Below are 17,173 nucleotides of genomic sequence, written 5' to 3' on the forward strand. Positions count from 1 at the left end.
CATGAGGAATTGTTGCCCCCCCCCCATCTGCTGGAGTGGTCACTCCCATGTTCTAGATAAGAAAGTTACAAGCTCTGGATGTCCCAGAATTCACCTCAGATCCTGGGAGCCTTCGCTTCCCAGAGGAAGGTGCCAAGTGCCTACCCTTCAACCCTGGTGGCAGCCAGGGAAATCTTAGTTTAATGTTTAAGCTGAGCACTGGCTCCCTGGGGGTTGCTGTGCCTCCCCTCATTGTGGCCTCTGTTTGAAATCTCCAAAATAGGGGGTGCCTGGGTGGTTCAGTCCTTAAGTGTCTGCCTTCAGCTCAGGTCATGATTCCAGGCTCCTGGGATCAAGCGCCTCTTTGGGCTTCTTGCTCAGTAGGAAGCCTGCTTCTCCCTCTCCCACTCCCCCTGCTTGTGTTCCCTCTCTCGCTGTGTCTCTGTCAAATAAATACATGAAATCTTTTTTTAAAAAAAATGAAATCTCAGACGCCTGAGTGGCCCAGTGCGTTAAAGCCTCTGCCTTCAGTTCAGGTCGTGATCCCAGGGTCCTGGGATGGAGCCCCGCATCGGGCTCTCTGCTCAGCAGGGAGCCTGCTTCCCTTCCTCTCTCTCTCTGCTTGCCTCTCTGCCTCCTTGTGATCTGCCTGTCAAATAAATAAATAAAATCTTAAAAAAAAAAATCTCCAAAATAGAAAACCACACCAATGGTTTGATAAATTCTCAAGATTTATAAATTGTTATGTTGCAGAATAAAGAATTCTCACAATAGCCGCACCTAAACTTGGTTGATACAGCAAAATGTAAGGCTATAATAGAATAAAATCCTCCCGACATTTAAACACTGGTTGCAAATGCAATAAAAACACTTCTAAATATTTAACAAGAATGACAAGCCTAACGTAGGGATCTGAAAATATCTTAACATCTTAGGAAAGACACACACACGCATACACACGATATGAGATTCACTAAAGCTGATACTAAAAGTGCTGATCTGTTTCATTTCTCCCTGGGCTGCTGCTTGTTTTTGCTTAGGTGTGTTCTCAGCACCCCGACGGCTCAGACTACCTACGAGGCCAGCAGGCAGCTCAGCTCTGGGCTGGGCACTGCAGGAGGGCCCAACGCAGTCACTGAGTAAGGCTGGCCGACCCTGGCCTACTCGGTGACAACTCTTCTCCATCACTCTTGATCAGAACCCCGTCTCTCATATTCCCTGAGATGAAGGATTCTTTGGCTTTCATGTGGATGGGAGGTCCAGATCTGCTGTCCATTTATTTGGAAATAGGGCCTGGTGTGTCAGGATGAATAAGCTTCTTCGTGAGCATCTCATCACACCTTGCAAATTTGGGGAGCCCTGTGCAGGACTGGAGGGAGTCTGTGGCTGGTTGCTCCCTCCTGGCCACGGCAAGAGGCCCAGGTCCTGCCCCAGGCTCCTTCCCCCAAGTCCTGGGGCCTCAGTTTTCTGTGCTCTTTCTTGCTACACAGAGAAAAACAAGGATGAGCCTTATTTTGTAAAGGATGAAAATATTTGGACTTTCCTCCCTCACCCAGTGGGGTCGTGTCCCTTTTCTGATACCACGGCCTGCTGGTTTGTTGGATGAGCTCTTGGAGGGCTGTTGTAAAAAGCCTGATTCTCCTGAGACCGTCATGCTGAGAGGCCACGCAAAGGTGCTCCCGTCGATAGTGCCTGCTGTGTCTAGCCCTCCCCAGGCTCCGCCGGCCCACCAAGCTTCCCAGCTTCCTAACCCCTGGATGCCACATGCATGGAAGGCTACTATACACTGCTAAGTTTGGGCTGGTTTATTAATGCCGCGACAGATCATTGCAATAGGATGAAACCAAATGACTTGATTTCCTAACATTCTACTTTTTTTTTAAGATTTTATTTATTTATTTGACAGACAGAGATCACAAGTAGGCAGAGAAGTAGGCAGAGAGAGAAGAGGAAGCAGGCTCCCCGCTGAGCAGAGAGCTGGATACTGGGCTCCATCCCAGGACCGTGGGATCATGACCAGGTGCCCCTCCATTTTTTTTTTTTTTTAAGAGGCAGAGAGGGGCAGAGGGAGAGGGAGAGAGAATCTTAAGAAGGTTCCATGCCCAGTGCAGAGCCTGATGCAGGGTCTGATCTCACAGCCCAGAGATCATGGCTTGATTTGAAATCAAGAGTTGGATGCTTGACTGCTGAGCGGGTCCCCAGGCCCCCCCACTAGCATTCCACATCCTAAAAAAAAAAAAAAACAACACACACACACACAATAAATTACAGTACCTTGGGGCGCCAGGGTGGCTCAGTGGGTTAAGCCTCTGCCTTCAGCTCAGGTCATGATCTCAGGGTCCTGAGATCGAGGCCCACATCGGGCTCTCTGCTCAGCAGGCAGCCTATTTCCCTCTCTCTCTCTCTGACTGCCTCTCTGCCTACTTGTGATCTGTCAAATAAATTTTAAAAAATCTTTAAACACAGCATCTTGTCTCAGTCCGTTCAGGCTACTCTAACAAAATACCACAGACGGGTGGCTTATGAGTAACAAATTCATTTCTCACTGTTCTGGAGACTAGACGTCCAAGATTAAGGCAGAGCCAGTGTCTGGTGAGAGCCCAATTCCTGGATCCTCATGTGGTGGAAGGGCAGGGGGGCTCCTGGGGTCTCTTTTATAAGGCGCTAATCCCATTCACAAAGGCTCCACCCCGTAACCTAAGCACCTTCTAGAGGCCCCATCCTAGTACCATCACCTGCGGGGTTAGGTCTCAACCTATGAACTTCTGGGAGGACACAGACATGCAGCCCATAGCAATCTTCAGGCACGCTTGGCCTACTTCACTATTACAATACTTTTCTGGTCTACTTCCTGTTACCTTGTACCATTTGAGTGTCAATGAGACTTCTTCACCCATCAGAATCTTGTGTGTTTGAATAGATGACGGTGACCATAGTCTTGCTGCCTGACGCATCCCAGGCCCGTGTGCAAGGCCCCTTGGCCCTCAGCACTGCTCTTGGCCCCTCTAAATGCCTCCTGGTTTGGCGGCAGTAACAAGATTCCCCACATCTGCCCCTAGGGGCCAGCACCCATGAATACTCCTGGCTCTTTGGGCCCGAGGTCCCAGAGGTTGAGGCCCAAGGGTGTCTATTGGTGGCACATGGGATATACTTTACTGAACCTGCTCCGAGATCTGAGAGCCCACCATGGGTGCTGGGTGGACGGGTGGAGCAGCTCTGGGCCCACTCCTGGCAGGGATGGAGGCCAAAGCATTTCCTCGGCAGGCCCTGAGCACCTTTTCTCAGCTGAGTCCTACTTCCTCCGGTCTGGGGCTCCATCTCCTGCTTGCTCAGATTTTTTTTCCCGCAGGGATTCCTTAAGCTCAGGTTTAGGACTGCCTCTGCAGAACTGACAGTCCTGTACTTGGGGGGCACGTCTCTGGGCGGGTTGGGCGTATGTCTGCTCCACTCACCAGCCGCTGCCTGGCTCTCAGCCTCTTGCTCCACTCTGTCCGGCCCAGGTGCTTCCTTCTCGCCGGGCTCCCAAGCTGGAGAGCTTGGCCCCAGGGGGAGCTGAGTCGAGGCAGGAGTGAGCTTGGTGATGCTGAGGGATAGGAGTGGGCCAGATGTGGGGATGCAGGGGTTCCCCCCACAGCACTGCCACCCTCCCCCGCTCTTGAGCCACAGACTGGGGGAGGAGTCGCCCCGAAGCACAGGTGCACAACCAGCTCAGCTGTAAGGTTCCCGTCTGTGCCAGCTCGTCTTTGAAACCAGGCTTTGCCATGAAGTTCTAGCTAGTTGAGTATCAAGCATTTCTAAAGAACCCCCTGAAGGAATGTTTTTTCTTTGTGCAAACAGTCCTTTTGTGCAGAGGGTGTTCTGCGGCTTCTTGGCACAGACACAGGTGGGTAACACCTGATTGAACATCACTCACTCGGGAGCGTAAAGACACGCACGGCACGTCAGCACCAAGCCAGCCGGCCGAGCGGGCATGCCAAGGTCTCCCGGGACACTGCGCCTCAGCAAGCCCTTCATCAGTGAAGCCTCAGTGTCAGAGCGCCCCGTCCGGCTTCCCAGGGCTGGCCCCCCCGTCACACACCAAGCCTGGTCTGCGTATTTCCCAAAGGCATGGCGGCCTGACGTCGTCCCACCTGTGAAACGGAGAAAGCACAAGAAAAGGTGGAGAATTCTCAGTGTCCCCACGGCCGCCCCTGTCCATGTCCATGTCCTGGTCTGTCCCCAGCCTCCAGCTTGCCTGAGAGGGACCCGGCCTGCAGGGGATGCTGGGTAAGCGCTGTACCCCCTGCCTATGGTAACCATGGGCCTGGAAGAGGATGGGTGGAAGATTCCCGAGGTGGGCTCTCACCAGAGGTACACGGTGGGCTGTTCACTTGCCTGGGCTGGCTAGTCGGAATGGCATAGCTGCTTGCCTTGCTGGGGAGGTGACCTGGAGAGAGGACCTGCTGCAGCCCAGTCTGTCCTGCTGATGAGAGGCACACTTGGCCCCAGAGGCGGTGACTGGGGGTGCTTTGTCTCCCCAGTAGAACATCAATTCCCACCCTGGGCCATGAAAGGCTCCGCAAAGAGTACCCCAAGGCCACTCCTGCTGGCCCTGAAGAGGCTGGGTAGACCCCAGGAGCTGAGAGCTTCAGTCCTAGAGCATGAGGCTCTGGATTCTTCTAACAACCAGGAGGGCTGAAAGAGGTGCCTACTCCTACTGACCCCTAACTATAGCCTGTGAGGCTCCAACCAGGGGCCCTGGCCACACGATGCCCACACTCCTGACCCATGGAAGCTCTTCCAATGAGGATAGAATGGCAGAACACATTTAGCAGAGCCAGAACCGCACATAAGAAATTGCATCGTGGAGCGCTTGGGTGGCTCAGTGGGTTAAAGCCTCTGCCTTCGGCTCAGGTCATGATTTCAGGGTCCTGGGATCGAGCCCCACATCGGGCTCTCTGCTCAGCAGTGATCCTGCTTCCCCCTCTCTCTGCCTGCCTCTCTGCCTACTTGTGATCTCTCTGTCAAATAAATAAAATCTTAAAAAAAAAAGAAAGAAAGAAAGAAAGAAAGAAATTGCATCGCTACTCCGAACGAGTTTTCTCTGGTTGTGAGCAGCCTCTTCACTAAGAGAGGGTCTTGTTTTGCCTTTTTTTTTTTTTTAAAGATTTTATTTATGTGACACACAGAGAGAGAGAGAGAGAGCGCACAAGCATGGGGAGCAGGAGAGGGAGAACCAGGTTCCAGCTGAGCCAGAGACCTGATGTGGGACTCGATGCCAGGACGCTGGCATCATGACCTGAGCTGAAGGCAGACGCTCAACCGACTGAGCCACCCAGGCACTCCTCCACTAAGAGTATTAACAAAGAATGCTTCGAGACTGGTGAGCCTCTCTCCATGGATAGTTTGGACTAGAAAGCATCTTGCTGAGGGGGAGGACACCTGATGAGTGATGCTTGGCCAATGGGTCCCCCATCACTCACCTGGGGAACCTCAGGTCTCTGCTTGGCGCATTTCCTGCCTCCTGGGCACCTGAGCCACAGCCTTCCCCATCGCCCTGGATGTTAACATCGATGTCAGTGCTGCAGATTCACCACGGTTTGGCCACTGTGGATTGTGCTAAATTCAAGTGGCTCCTGAATGAAATGGGGCTTGAGTGTAAGTCCCGAAGAAGGTTGCCCAGTGAACAGCGCAAGTAGCTAGGAAAGGCACTTAGGAACTGGGCAGAAAATCCGAGGGCTGATTTCGCAAAACCATCCAGCTGCCACCGACAGAAGTGGCAGGGAGTGCGCTGAGCTGCTGGGCCTGGGGTGGGGGGTGGGGGTCTTGCTGAAAGAATCTGACTTGTGTGGCCTGAGATGCTTGAGATGCTCAGATGCTGCCTCCCCACCCTTGGCCCAGCCCCCGAGGTACCATGGGGATAGGCAGACCCCGCCTGTCAGCAACCGCGATTGCTGTTGGCCTGCAGAGGGTTGACCAGGAGGGAGTGGGGATTCCCACACGGCCTGAAGGGAAGGCCAGGAGGCCTGGCCCAAGCTCTGCTCTCATTCTTTTGTCTGTTTAACAGGTTGAGGAACACCAGCAGTAACTGGACTTCCAAGGACAAGTTTTACTGACGGGCAGGAGGCATGTGGAAAGATCTTTAAGGAAAAGCAGGACTTTTTGAATAATGGTGAAGTGAAAAGTGGAGAAAACTCTATCAGGGGGTGTGGGAGGCCCTCTTACCACCTCTGCCTGAGGCCATGCCCAGAGCAGCCTTCACCTCATGGAGCCCCACCTGTACAGACACCTCACACGGCCTGCGGCCTGCGGGAGATCTGGGCTACGCTGAGCTTTCTGGCCTGTAAGGACCATGGCAAGACTATGGCTTCCCCTCACCCCGGTTCTTCCGGATCCATCCAGGCTCCTCTTCCTGGCTGGCGGGACTACACCGTACGTATTTACCATGGTTTGCTTCTCTGTCCATTCTCCTGTCAACCCATTTGGGTTGTTTCTGGTTTGGCACTCTTAGGAATAAAGCCACTATGAGCATCCACGCAAAGGAAAAAAAAAGCCAATCCCAGAACATTCAGGGCCCTAAATTTACATCAAAGGGACCGACCCTGAGAGTGCATGCATCCTTCTGGTAAAGGGCAACCTTGGATCCACACAGAGGCTCCTCCTCGTAGAGCACCTGCCTGTACTGTGGGACGGCCACAGGCACAGTGCTCTGCCCACTCTGCAGCCCATCCTGGAAGCTCAGGGAGATCGGCTTAAGCCCTTCCAGCAAGGGGCTCACACAGCTCTTGGAAGATGGCAGAGCCCCCCTGCACACCTGAGCCTCGTGGCACAGCCAGCCCCCAACACTGGGTCAGGTCTGAGGAATGACTCAGCCTGGGGAACATGACAAGAACCATCTGAAGCTTTGCAAACAGGAAGTACCCTCCCCAGGCTGGGTGTCCGAGCCGGGCCCCTGTTTCTCCTTTACGCCCCGGGAGTTTGAGACTGGTCGGGTCTGTGGTGATTTGCTAATCAGATCCTGCTGATGGAGGCCATGTTGTGCAAAACTGTGGGCCCCACAGCGGGCACAGAAGAGGGCTCCCAACACACAGTAGTGTTTCTAGGAAGTTGGTGCTGCTGCAATTCCAGGGGGCTCGGCTGAGCAGATCCAAATCCTGGCCACTAGTCTTTTCACACGACATCCAGAAGGCCTGCATGGCCTTGGAAACTACTTGCCTTAGCCACACAGCCCCATCAGGCACACAGGACTAGTAAGGCTCTGCCGGCCCAATTTGGCCCCCCGTACGCCACGATTTGGCCACAAGATGTCCCTGAGACACTGCTCACCAGCACATGACCTCTGTAAGGAGTCATTCACTTGTGATCCTCCACACAGCTCTGCTTGTGCCTTCAACATGAAGGTGAGGGCCAGGTAGGGACTCTGGGTCCGCGTCTGCCAACACCACCTCCCTACCATCTCCAGGGGCAAGGCACCCAAAGTCTCACCTCAGACATTCTGGAAGCATCTCTGGGTTTAATAAATCTCATGCCGACTTGCAGTGCCCTGTCCCTTTGTCTGGAACACACACCTCTGTGGCTGTTTTTGTAAATGCGGTGATTCTACCAGAGGGTTAGTCACCAAGATTCTTGATGAGCTGATGACACAGGCCTACGTAGGGGTGGGGGCACCACTTTCTCAGCCATTGGGTTTCAAAGCCTCTCAAGGTGGCACCAGACCCGTGCCCAGCGCCTCGGAGTCAGAGCTGACGCAGGGGGCTGGCACCCCCACAGGGGCCTCCCAGCCTCAGCAGTGGGTTGTAGCAGGGCTGCTGGGAGGGCGTGCAAAGTAACTGAGGAGACTCACATCTCCCCTCCCGCCCCACAGGCAGACAGGTGTGCCCCTCCCCCTCTGTGCAGCACAGCACACTCTTCAGAAAGTGCTCTCGAGCACTGCATGCTGTCACCACTCACTCCGTGCTCACAGCTGTGCTCTAACAAGGAGGCCAGGGATGCTCGGAGACTCTTCAGACCATTCTTTGCCATTGGGCACCAGCCCGTGGCTGCCCCGCCACAGAAGGGATTTGCAGAGGCTCACCTTTCAAAATAAGCCCCCACAACCAGCACCCCAACTAACTTTGGTGGGGTAAACAGAGAAAAGAGGAAGATGAGAAAAGGGACTGAGCCAACTATAGCCAGGTTCCAGAACACCCTCAGCACGTGGCCTCTTGGGGGAGCCATGCGGGGCTCTGGCTTGGTGAGGCCCCTCTTCACTCTCTCTGACCCTACAGCCTCCCTGTGAGGAGCACCCCAAATGTGGCTGACTTGGCAGTTTTCCTCACATCCATGAGGTTCGAGAGCCTGCAGCCTAAACAAAGCCCTTCCTTCTGACATTTGTCGTGCGCAGATCCTTCTGGATGTGTCCTCCCAACATCCAGTGATGTGGCCACAGGATACTCGGGGGCCAGTGTGGCCCCTCCCAGGGGTGTTGGAGGACACTCGCTAGCACCTCCAGCCAATGGGGTCCATGTGGGTAGTAGGCCAGTCCCCAGGATGGGCCTCTGGGAGCTCCAACGGTATACTGTCCCCTAGGGAGTGGCCTTGTCCCTGGGGAGGCTGGGCAGAAGATCAGCAGTATGGTGGGGTCTTTCCTCAAGGGGCCTGGGTGGTGACTGAAGGGGTTGTGACTCTTTTGGTGGCCTGGGTCACGTATCTATTGGCTCAATCCAGAATACTTCCGCTCAAGCTAAACCTGATCGGACTGTCACTTGCACTCCTAGGGCCCCAAGGCCACCAGCCCACGCCCGCATCTCTGCCAGTCTGGCTGCTGGTGTCTGTGGCTGCTCACCACCCAACCATGTCTACCCCCTCTTGGGCAGTTAAGGCCACTGCTAGGCCTTGCCACTCGGAGACCCAGTGACTCCACTGCGTTTCGAGATCCTCGTTCTGTGGCAGTGGCTCCAGCCGACCTGCAGAGAGGAGAAATCACAGAGCTCTCCATGGATACCGGGCTCCCCTTGCAGATGTACTCCTCAAGGTCATGGGGAAAGGCTTCTGTGGAGGGCTGGCAGTGCTCATTTGTTGAGTCCCCTCAAATACCACAATCCCCCCGAACCCCGTGGCTCACTCCCTCTGCAGCATGCTGAGGTGGCTCTGGCAGTTAACAGTCCTCAGAGAACCCACCCTGTGGTCCAGGTTTCAACCCAGCAACCACACCCTGGGGCCCTTTCTTAGTCCTCAGGCTGCAGCAAGCCCAGACCCTCTGTGAGTGGTCCTGTTTCCATGGATCTGGCCTCATGCGTTTCATATCCCCGCCACCTGGATCCCACACGTGTTCTCCAGATTTCTATCTGCATGAAGTTCTTCTGGAGCGTAGCCACCTCATCACGGGCCACACTTCGTACCTCACCCTTTGGAGCCCTCCTGGGGCCTGAGTCTAGTTATAAGCAAAGCCAGTGTGGGGGAAGGTGGTCAGGAGTGTCTCACAGGGGCCCTGCCCCCGGAGGTTCCATTCCGGTCCTTCAGGTAAAGGAAGACTGACCTCTTCAGGCAGAGACCGAAGGGGGGCTCTTCTGGCAAAAAAGGCAGTGGAACAAAGGGGTTGGAGGCGGCCCAGCTTCCTCAGTGACTGCCCACAGCCCCCTACCCAATTTCCAGGGTCCTATTCCTTCCCAACCAACAGCCCAGCTTTAAAAGATGCCTTGACGGGGGCGCCTGGGTGGCTCAGTGGGTTAAGCCGCTGCCTTCAGCTCAGGTCATGATCTCAGGGTCCTGGGATCTCATTGGGCTCTCTGCTCGGCAGGGAGCCTGCTTCCCTCTCTGCCTACTTGTGATCTCTCTCTGTCAAATAAATAAATAAAATCTTTAAAAAAAAAAAAAAAAAAAAAGATGCCCTGACGGCAGGGCCTGGCAAGGAGACTATGGACGCACCAGCTGCTTTGGCTGTTCATCCCGTTGCCCCAGGTGCACAGTGCTAGCTCTGTGTCGTTGGTAGCCGTGTTGGCCGCACTTAATTCTGCCATACTTTCCACCCACGGCACCTTGCCATCTTTGGTCTTTCTCTTTTGGGGGCGGTGCTTCCTCCCATGGATCCCACACTTGGCCTGCCCCTGAGCCACAAGGTCTCCCTGCCTCTGCCCTCACCCACAGCCCACACTCTTCCTGCCTTGCTCCCCCAAGGGGTCTGGTCACTTCTTTCTACTGGTTCTGGCTTCAGCCCTGAGCATCGGGAGCTCCTGGCCTGCCTCAGAGTGAGGAGCCAACGGAGTCCGCAGGACCTGGGGGCCGCATTCACTGTCCCCCAGTGGCCAGGGGTCAATTGCCCTGCCCAGCAGAAGGTCTGAGGAGAGCTCTCAGAGCTGACCCGAAGGGAGAATCCAGGGTGTCACCTTGGAGCCCAGGGGTTTGCATCTAGAGGTTTATTGTAAAGCAGGCCCAGGCTGGCCTCTCACCTGGGCCATAGCTAGCCAGGCGTCTGACCCAGTTACTCTTGTAAGCTGTAAAGTCACTGTCATACAGGTGCTGCATTTCACAAAAGGAAACACGCACCTTGGGTGGAAAACAAAGACTCCACAGACCAAGTACCTCTTGTAACTGGAGGAGGGGAACTGCGGCTGGCTGTTGCAGGGGTCCTGAGGTTCCACACGCCTGGGTCAGGCCACAGCATGGGCACCCACCTCCCTGCCCTCTGCGTGGCCCAACAATGGAGCAGACATGTCACTGTGGGTCGGGTAGAGGGACCAGATGCTGATCCGCTGATCCCCAGATCCTGCGGCCAGCAAGCCATCTGCGGCAAAGGCCACACAGTGGACGGTGGCACTGTGGAAGCGTAGTACAGCCAGTGGCTTCATCGTCCGCCAGTGAAACACTCGGACCCGGTGGTCCCAGCCCGCAGTGGCCAGGATCTTGCGGTCTGGCCGGATCTTGACATCAGCGATCCCAGGATTTGTGAGTTCATGAGTTCTGCACACCTAGAAGATCAAGAGCAGCAGAGAGAACCACAAAATGGCTTTTAAGACTTGTCCCAGGGGCTCCCACCTGTGGGCAGTTCTGGTCTGGCAGGCAGAACAAGGAGGGAAAATGCAGGCTGCCAAGATGGCCGTAAGCTCCTGCAAACTTACCCCCTACATCCCAAGAGCCAGGCACAGACCCACTGAGGGAAGCAGCCTAACTGCTGCCCTTGGCCGAGCCCTTGCATAAGACTTCAGGCCCTTCCCTCAGAGAGCCCCCGAGGTCCCGCAGAGCTGCTCCCCTACACAAGGCCTGAGAGGAACTCAAGGGCTGATCTATTTCTCTGCCTGTCAGGCCTTCAGGAAAGACCTCAGTGGGCTGGGTCCTAGGTTTGCTCATCACAGAAATACACTGCGCTTTGGCGTCTAAGCAAGATGCATCTCCAGCTTGAGAGCAGCATAAACTCATGCCTACCCACAGCATGAGGAGGATGAGAGACACCAAGTCCATCTTTAGCGACAGGGCTGACGGGCCACCAAGCGGAGAGCCAGTGGGCACAGGCAGGACCAACAGTGAAGGTGCAGAATGCAGGAGCTCCTGCAGGGCCTGCCACACTGGCCATAGCCAAAACCTTAGTCCCTAGCTTGGTTCTGAGTGGAGGCAAAACAAAACATGGAGGTACACAGGTGTGTTCTATCTGCACGGAGACACTGGGAGCCAACCTCTTTCTAGACACTGAGTGCTCCCATAGTCAGTGCTGGGTGATGACCCCTTACCGACACATGCCTCCCTGCAGCAGGTACGGAATCAGAGCTGCCTTTGTGGTCACAGCTATTCATGATTACATGGCACTGTCTCATGCATTGCAATCTGGCATCTCCATTGCGTCCATTGCGATGAACACTAAATGACAAAGGCACTTTGCCATCATTGTGACAATACACAGTAGCCACTTCCTTCTACTGATTCTGGGTGTACCACAAGCTCTTATTGACCTCAAGTTGCCTTTGCTGTCCCTTACCAGCATACCGTTTTCTCCTAGTTCACTTCCCCATAGGGCCAGGGTGGTTTTGGTTAAGAATCACTCACCTATGCAAAGATAACACAGGGGAAAAGGAAGAAACACAGAAAAGCCATTTGCGATATTCCTTGGAAGCAACAGAAATTGTCACCAAGGATTTCTTTTGCCATGATTTAATAAAATCAGTTATCTCCATAAGACAAGAACATGAAGCAAAACATAGAGGAAGAAAACTGAACTGACAGAGTTCAGGCAAGAACAGGAAGACCTCAAAGAAATGGAGGGGATCGGGAAATGGCAGAAGGAGACTGGAACAAGACAGTAAAAAGAGGAATGATACAAAGTGAGCAAAGTGAAAGGGAAAACAGAGTTACAATGGACTAGAGAGAAAACAGCAGACATGGAAGAAAGGCAGCGGTGCTCTAACATTCAGTAGTTTAGAAAATCAATTGTTAATTTCTAGAAAAACTGAAGCCTTATGATCCAGATCCAAAGACAGGTTACAGGATGGTCAATTTTAAGATACACCTTAGGAAATCACTGGACTTGACAGCTTAAAAAGTCCTTTTGATGGTCAGAAAAAGAGCATGTCAATTGTGAGGTAGGGTTTGGCTGTCCTCAAAATGTTCCACAGCCACATCTGTGGCAGAAGACAGCAGAGACTGCAAAGGCAGGCATGGTCCAAGAATTGTATATCCAGCCAAACTGCTGCTCAAGTATAAAAACAATGGACAAGCATTTTTGAACATGTAAGAACTTAAAGAATCTGCTCCAGTAAGCTCTTCTTGAAGGACTGGAAGATTAACTCCAGTGTCATGAGAGATAACCAGAGAACTTTAGTAGATGATCTGGTAAAAGCAAGGAATCTATTTACCAGTGGGATTAGGTCTAAAACAATACATGGATTATGGCTACAGAACCAGTTATGTAAATAACCAAAATATGGGAGCATAGTGAGATAGGCTGTTTGTTAAATTCACTGATTTGCTCATCTTTTGTCATTTGGGGCATAACATACAATAGTCAACTTCATACTTGAGAGATTATCTGACAATCCACTGTGAGTAATGACAAAAACAACATGACTTTCTTCCCCAACCCTGACACTAGATGCCATGTTTTCCTAGTATCTGCCCTTGTATTTTTCCATAAATATACTCAACAGATTTATAATTAGATTCCAAAGTTAAATCCAGATCTGTGCTACGTGTAAGAGAGACACAGAAAGACTGACTTGACTGGCAAAGATGTACCAGAAGAGTGTTGACAACAGAGACAGGAGTCCAGTGTCAGTAACAGGACACACTAAATACAGAGGAAAAAGCGAGAAGACAGACATTGGTAAGTATGGTAATACTTACCAATGACAAAGGGTACAATTCGCAATTAAGAGCTATGACTCTCCGTTCTAGAGACAAACGGGCATATCATTCACGAACCAAGAGCAACAGGAATGTGGCTATGATGGAGTAACTGGTACCAGACCAGTCCTCATGCTATAGACCAGCATCAAACTGGACAAAAGATACCAAGCAACTTCATGGACAGCAGGAGGGGAGGGGCAGCTGATGGGGTGAGCCTCACAAACACTCTGGCAGCAACCTGCCCAGGGACATGTCCCAGCCATGAAATCTAGGTGTGCACAGAGGCCACATGAAGCTGAAGAGGCAGAGACCAGAGTGTGGAGGCAGCTGGAGTGGCTAGATTTGTGGGGTGAGCCAGTAGCATGGAGGGAACTGGGGAAGGGATTGAAACCCGCATCTGGGTTCCCCATCAGTTCTTGTGTGAGAGCTGGGCTGTGCCTGCTCAGGACACCACATGAGGTTTCCCAGACAGGGACTACAACAGGGTGAGATGGAACAGATACAGGAGATCAGTTGTGACCCTGGGTCCAGCCAGCCCAAGCAAATATACCACCTGACAACCCAGCACTGGTTGGGACGCCACAGTGGTCTTGCTTCAGGAATAAGGGTCACATGTTCGGGTAGGGCCCACACTGGAACAATGCTAGAGACGGAGCTCTCCGTGGCCTAAAGGAGAGGCAGAGTTCAGAAGGTGAGTCCTACCACATCAGAGGAGCCTGGGAAGGACCCTGGGCTTTCCACGTATCTGCCCTGACAGAACATAAAGCCAAACTGCCACAAATTCAAGGTGAACAGCCAGTAACTGAACTACCTGCCTGCAAGAACAAAAGTAAATATCCTTCAGAGCAAAAGATTAGAGTTCGGAGTCTCCACCACGTATCACTTACAGTGTTGAGCACACAAACAGAAAAATTATTGGACATGCAAAGAAGCAAGAATATATGTCCCACAGTCAACTGGAAAAAAAAAAAAAAAGCGGTTAATAGAAACTGGCCCAGAATGGCACAGATGTTGAACATATCAGACAAAAACTTTAAAGCAGCTATTTAAGTATGTTCAAAAAAAAAAAATGAAAGAAAATGCATTCAAGTAATTATAAAGAATAATTTCCCTGATGAGTGAACAGACAGGAATTATTAGCAGAAAAATAAAGATTATAGAAAAGAACCAACTCAGAACAGCCAACATATTATGTTAAAGGAGAAGAACAAAGTCAGAGGCCTGACTCTACCTGACTTCAGGACTTACTATAAAGCTGTAGTGGTCAAGACAGTGTGGTACTGATGAAAGAAGAGACAGATCAAAGAAGCAGCACAGAGAGCCCAGAAACAGACCCACATAAACAGAGTCAAGTCATCCTGGACAAAGGAGCAAAAGAAACATAACGAAGGGAAAGATATTCTTTTTAACAAGCAGTGCAGGAAAAACTGGACATCCACATGCAAAAATAGGAGTCCAGACAAAGACCTCACTCCTCTAATTCACAAAAAGTAACTTGAAATGAATCACAGACCTGAAAATAAAACACACTATTAAAATCATAAAAGATAACAAAGGACAAAAACCTAGACGACCTTGGGCTTGGCAATGACATTTTATTTTAGTTTTAGGGTTTTTTTTTTAAAGATTTTATTTATTTTTGTGTGTGTGAGAGAGAGACAGCACGTTACCTTTGAGCAGGAGCAGTGGGATGGGCAGAGGGAGAAGCAGACTCCTCACTGAACAGGGAGCCTGATGCTGGACTTGATCCCAGGACCCCGGGATCATGACCTAAGCTGAAGTCAGGTGCTTAACCGACTGAGCCACTCAGGGGCCCAGCAATAACATTTTAGACACAATACCAAAAGGCACGATCCATGAAAGAAAGAACTGATATGCGAAGCTTCACTAAAATTGTAATTTTCTGCTCCGTGAAAGATATTGGCAAGATAATGAAAAGACAAGCCACAGAACAGGAGAAAATGTTTGCATAAGACACATCTGATAAAGGACTATTAACCCAAATGTACAAAGAACCCTTAAGATTCAACAATAAGAAAACAAACGACCTGACTAAAATATGGGCAAATGACCTTAACACACACTTCTCCAAAGAAGATCAATACATGGCAGTAAGCACATGAAATGTGCTTCTGTCATACATTATCAGGGAAATGCACAATAGAACAACAACTAAGATAACACTGTACCTCAACTGTATTTCAGTAGCAGTGACAAGGAAAAAAACCAGATACCACTATACACTTGTTAGAATGGCCCAAGTCCAGAACACTGACAATACCAAATGTTCATGAGGATGTAGAGCTACAGGAACTCTCCTTCACTGCTGGTGGGAATGCAAAATGCTACAGCCACTTTGGAAGGCAGCTTGATGGTATCTTAACAAAACTAAACATACTCTCACCAGGTGATCCGAAACGGCATGCTTTGGTATTTACCCAAAGGAGCTAAAAATTTATATCCATACAAAAACCTGTGGGGTGCCTGGATGGCTCAGTTAAGCTTCCGACCCTTGCTTTCAGCTCAGCTCATGATCTCAGGCTCATGAGATCGAGCCCGGAGTTAATCTCTGTGCTGGGTGTGGAGCCTGCTTAAGAGTCTCTCTTCTCCCCCCCACTCTGGTCCCCACCATGCCAAATACCATACATCAGTGTCTACAGCAGCTTTACTCGTAACTGCTAAAACCTGGAAGCAACCAAGATGTCCTTTAATAGGTGAACAGGTAGATAAACTATGATGCATCCAGATAATGGAATTTCAGTGCTAAAAAGAAATGAGTCGTCAAACTATAAAAGACACAGAGGACCTTTAAATGTGTATTACTCACTGAAAGAGGCCAATCCAAAAAGGCAACAGACTGTATGATTCCAGCCTTATAATGTTCTGGAAAAGGCAAAACCAAACCACAAAGACAGCAAGAGAAATCAGTGGTTGTCAAGGGTCAGTGTGGGAGGAGGCATGACCAGGCAGAACACAGAGGATTTTTAGGGCAGTGAAAACACGGTGTGTGATACTGTAATGGTGGATACACATCATTATACATTTGTCTAAACCCACAGAATGCACACCACTAAAAGTGAACTTACTGTGAACTGTAGACTCGGGGTGATAATGTGTCAGTGGATATCTGTCTGTTGTACCAGTTGTCCCACTTTGGTGTGCTGTCCATAATGGAGGAGGCCGTGCACGCACAGGGGTGAGGGGCAAGGGGCATGCGGGATATGTCTGTACCTTCCTCTCAATTTTGCTGTGAACCTAAAACTGTTCTGAAAAAAAACAGTCTTTTATTTAAACAAAAGAAGAAGAGGGGCACCTGGGTGGCTTAGTTGCTTTAAGTTCTACCTTCAGCTCAGGTCATGATCCTGGAGTCCTGGGATTGAGCCCCGCATCAGGCTCCCTGCTCAGCAGAGAGCTGCTTCTCCCTCTGCCCCTCATTCTGCTCGTGTCTGCTCTCCCTCCCTCTCTGTCTCACTCTCTCAAATAAATAAATAAAATCTTTAAAAAAAAAAAAAAAAAGAACCACAATAGAAAATGGAGAATGAAGCAGCTCAGTAACTGAAATGAAAAACTTGTGGGAGAGGCTTAGTGGCAGATTGTAAATAATTTTGAAAAGTCAGTTAACTAGAGGACATATCAATAAACATTATTCAATCTGAAGAACAGAGAGAGGAAAATGATTGAAGAAAACTGAACAGAGCCTCAGGGAGTATGGAATGATACCCAACTGTCTAATTTATGGGAGTTCCAGGAGAGTGAGACTACTGAAAACCACAGATGAACAAAACCTTGAAAGCCACCATGAAGTGAGAGGCATGGTGTGTTTAGGAATAATGATGAGATACAATGAATTCTTATTCGAAACTATGGACACCAGATGACAATGGAACAATACCTCTAAAGCGCA

General features: G+C 50.9%; 1 protein-coding gene across 5 annotated transcripts in view; it reads right to left on the reverse strand.

The window, feature by feature from the left end:
- Positions 1 to 704: 704 nt before the first annotated feature.
- GNB1L (G protein subunit beta 1 like) overlaps positions 705 to 17,173 on the reverse strand; it is a 69,724-nt gene continuing 53,255 nt past the window's right edge. For 3 of the 5 annotated variants that reach the window (XM_059409081.1, XM_059409079.1, XM_059409078.1), the window contains one exon: positions 10,330 to 10,904. In XM_059409081.1, the coding sequence (XP_059265064.1) occupies positions 10,587 to 10,904 (318 nt within the window). In that variant the 3' untranslated portion in view covers positions 10,330 to 10,586. Of the gene's footprint in view, positions 4,110 to 10,329; positions 10,905 to 16,359; positions 16,536 to 17,173 lie in introns of those variants that run through there. The other 2 variants (XR_009405954.1, XM_059409080.1) reach the window with 2 other exon arrangements.

Source organism: Mustela nigripes, chromosome 8, assembly GCF_022355385.1.
Source record: "Mustela nigripes isolate SB6536 chromosome 8, MUSNIG.SB6536, whole genome shotgun sequence".
Taxonomy (NCBI): Eukaryota; Metazoa; Chordata; class Mammalia; order Carnivora; family Mustelidae; genus Mustela; species Mustela nigripes.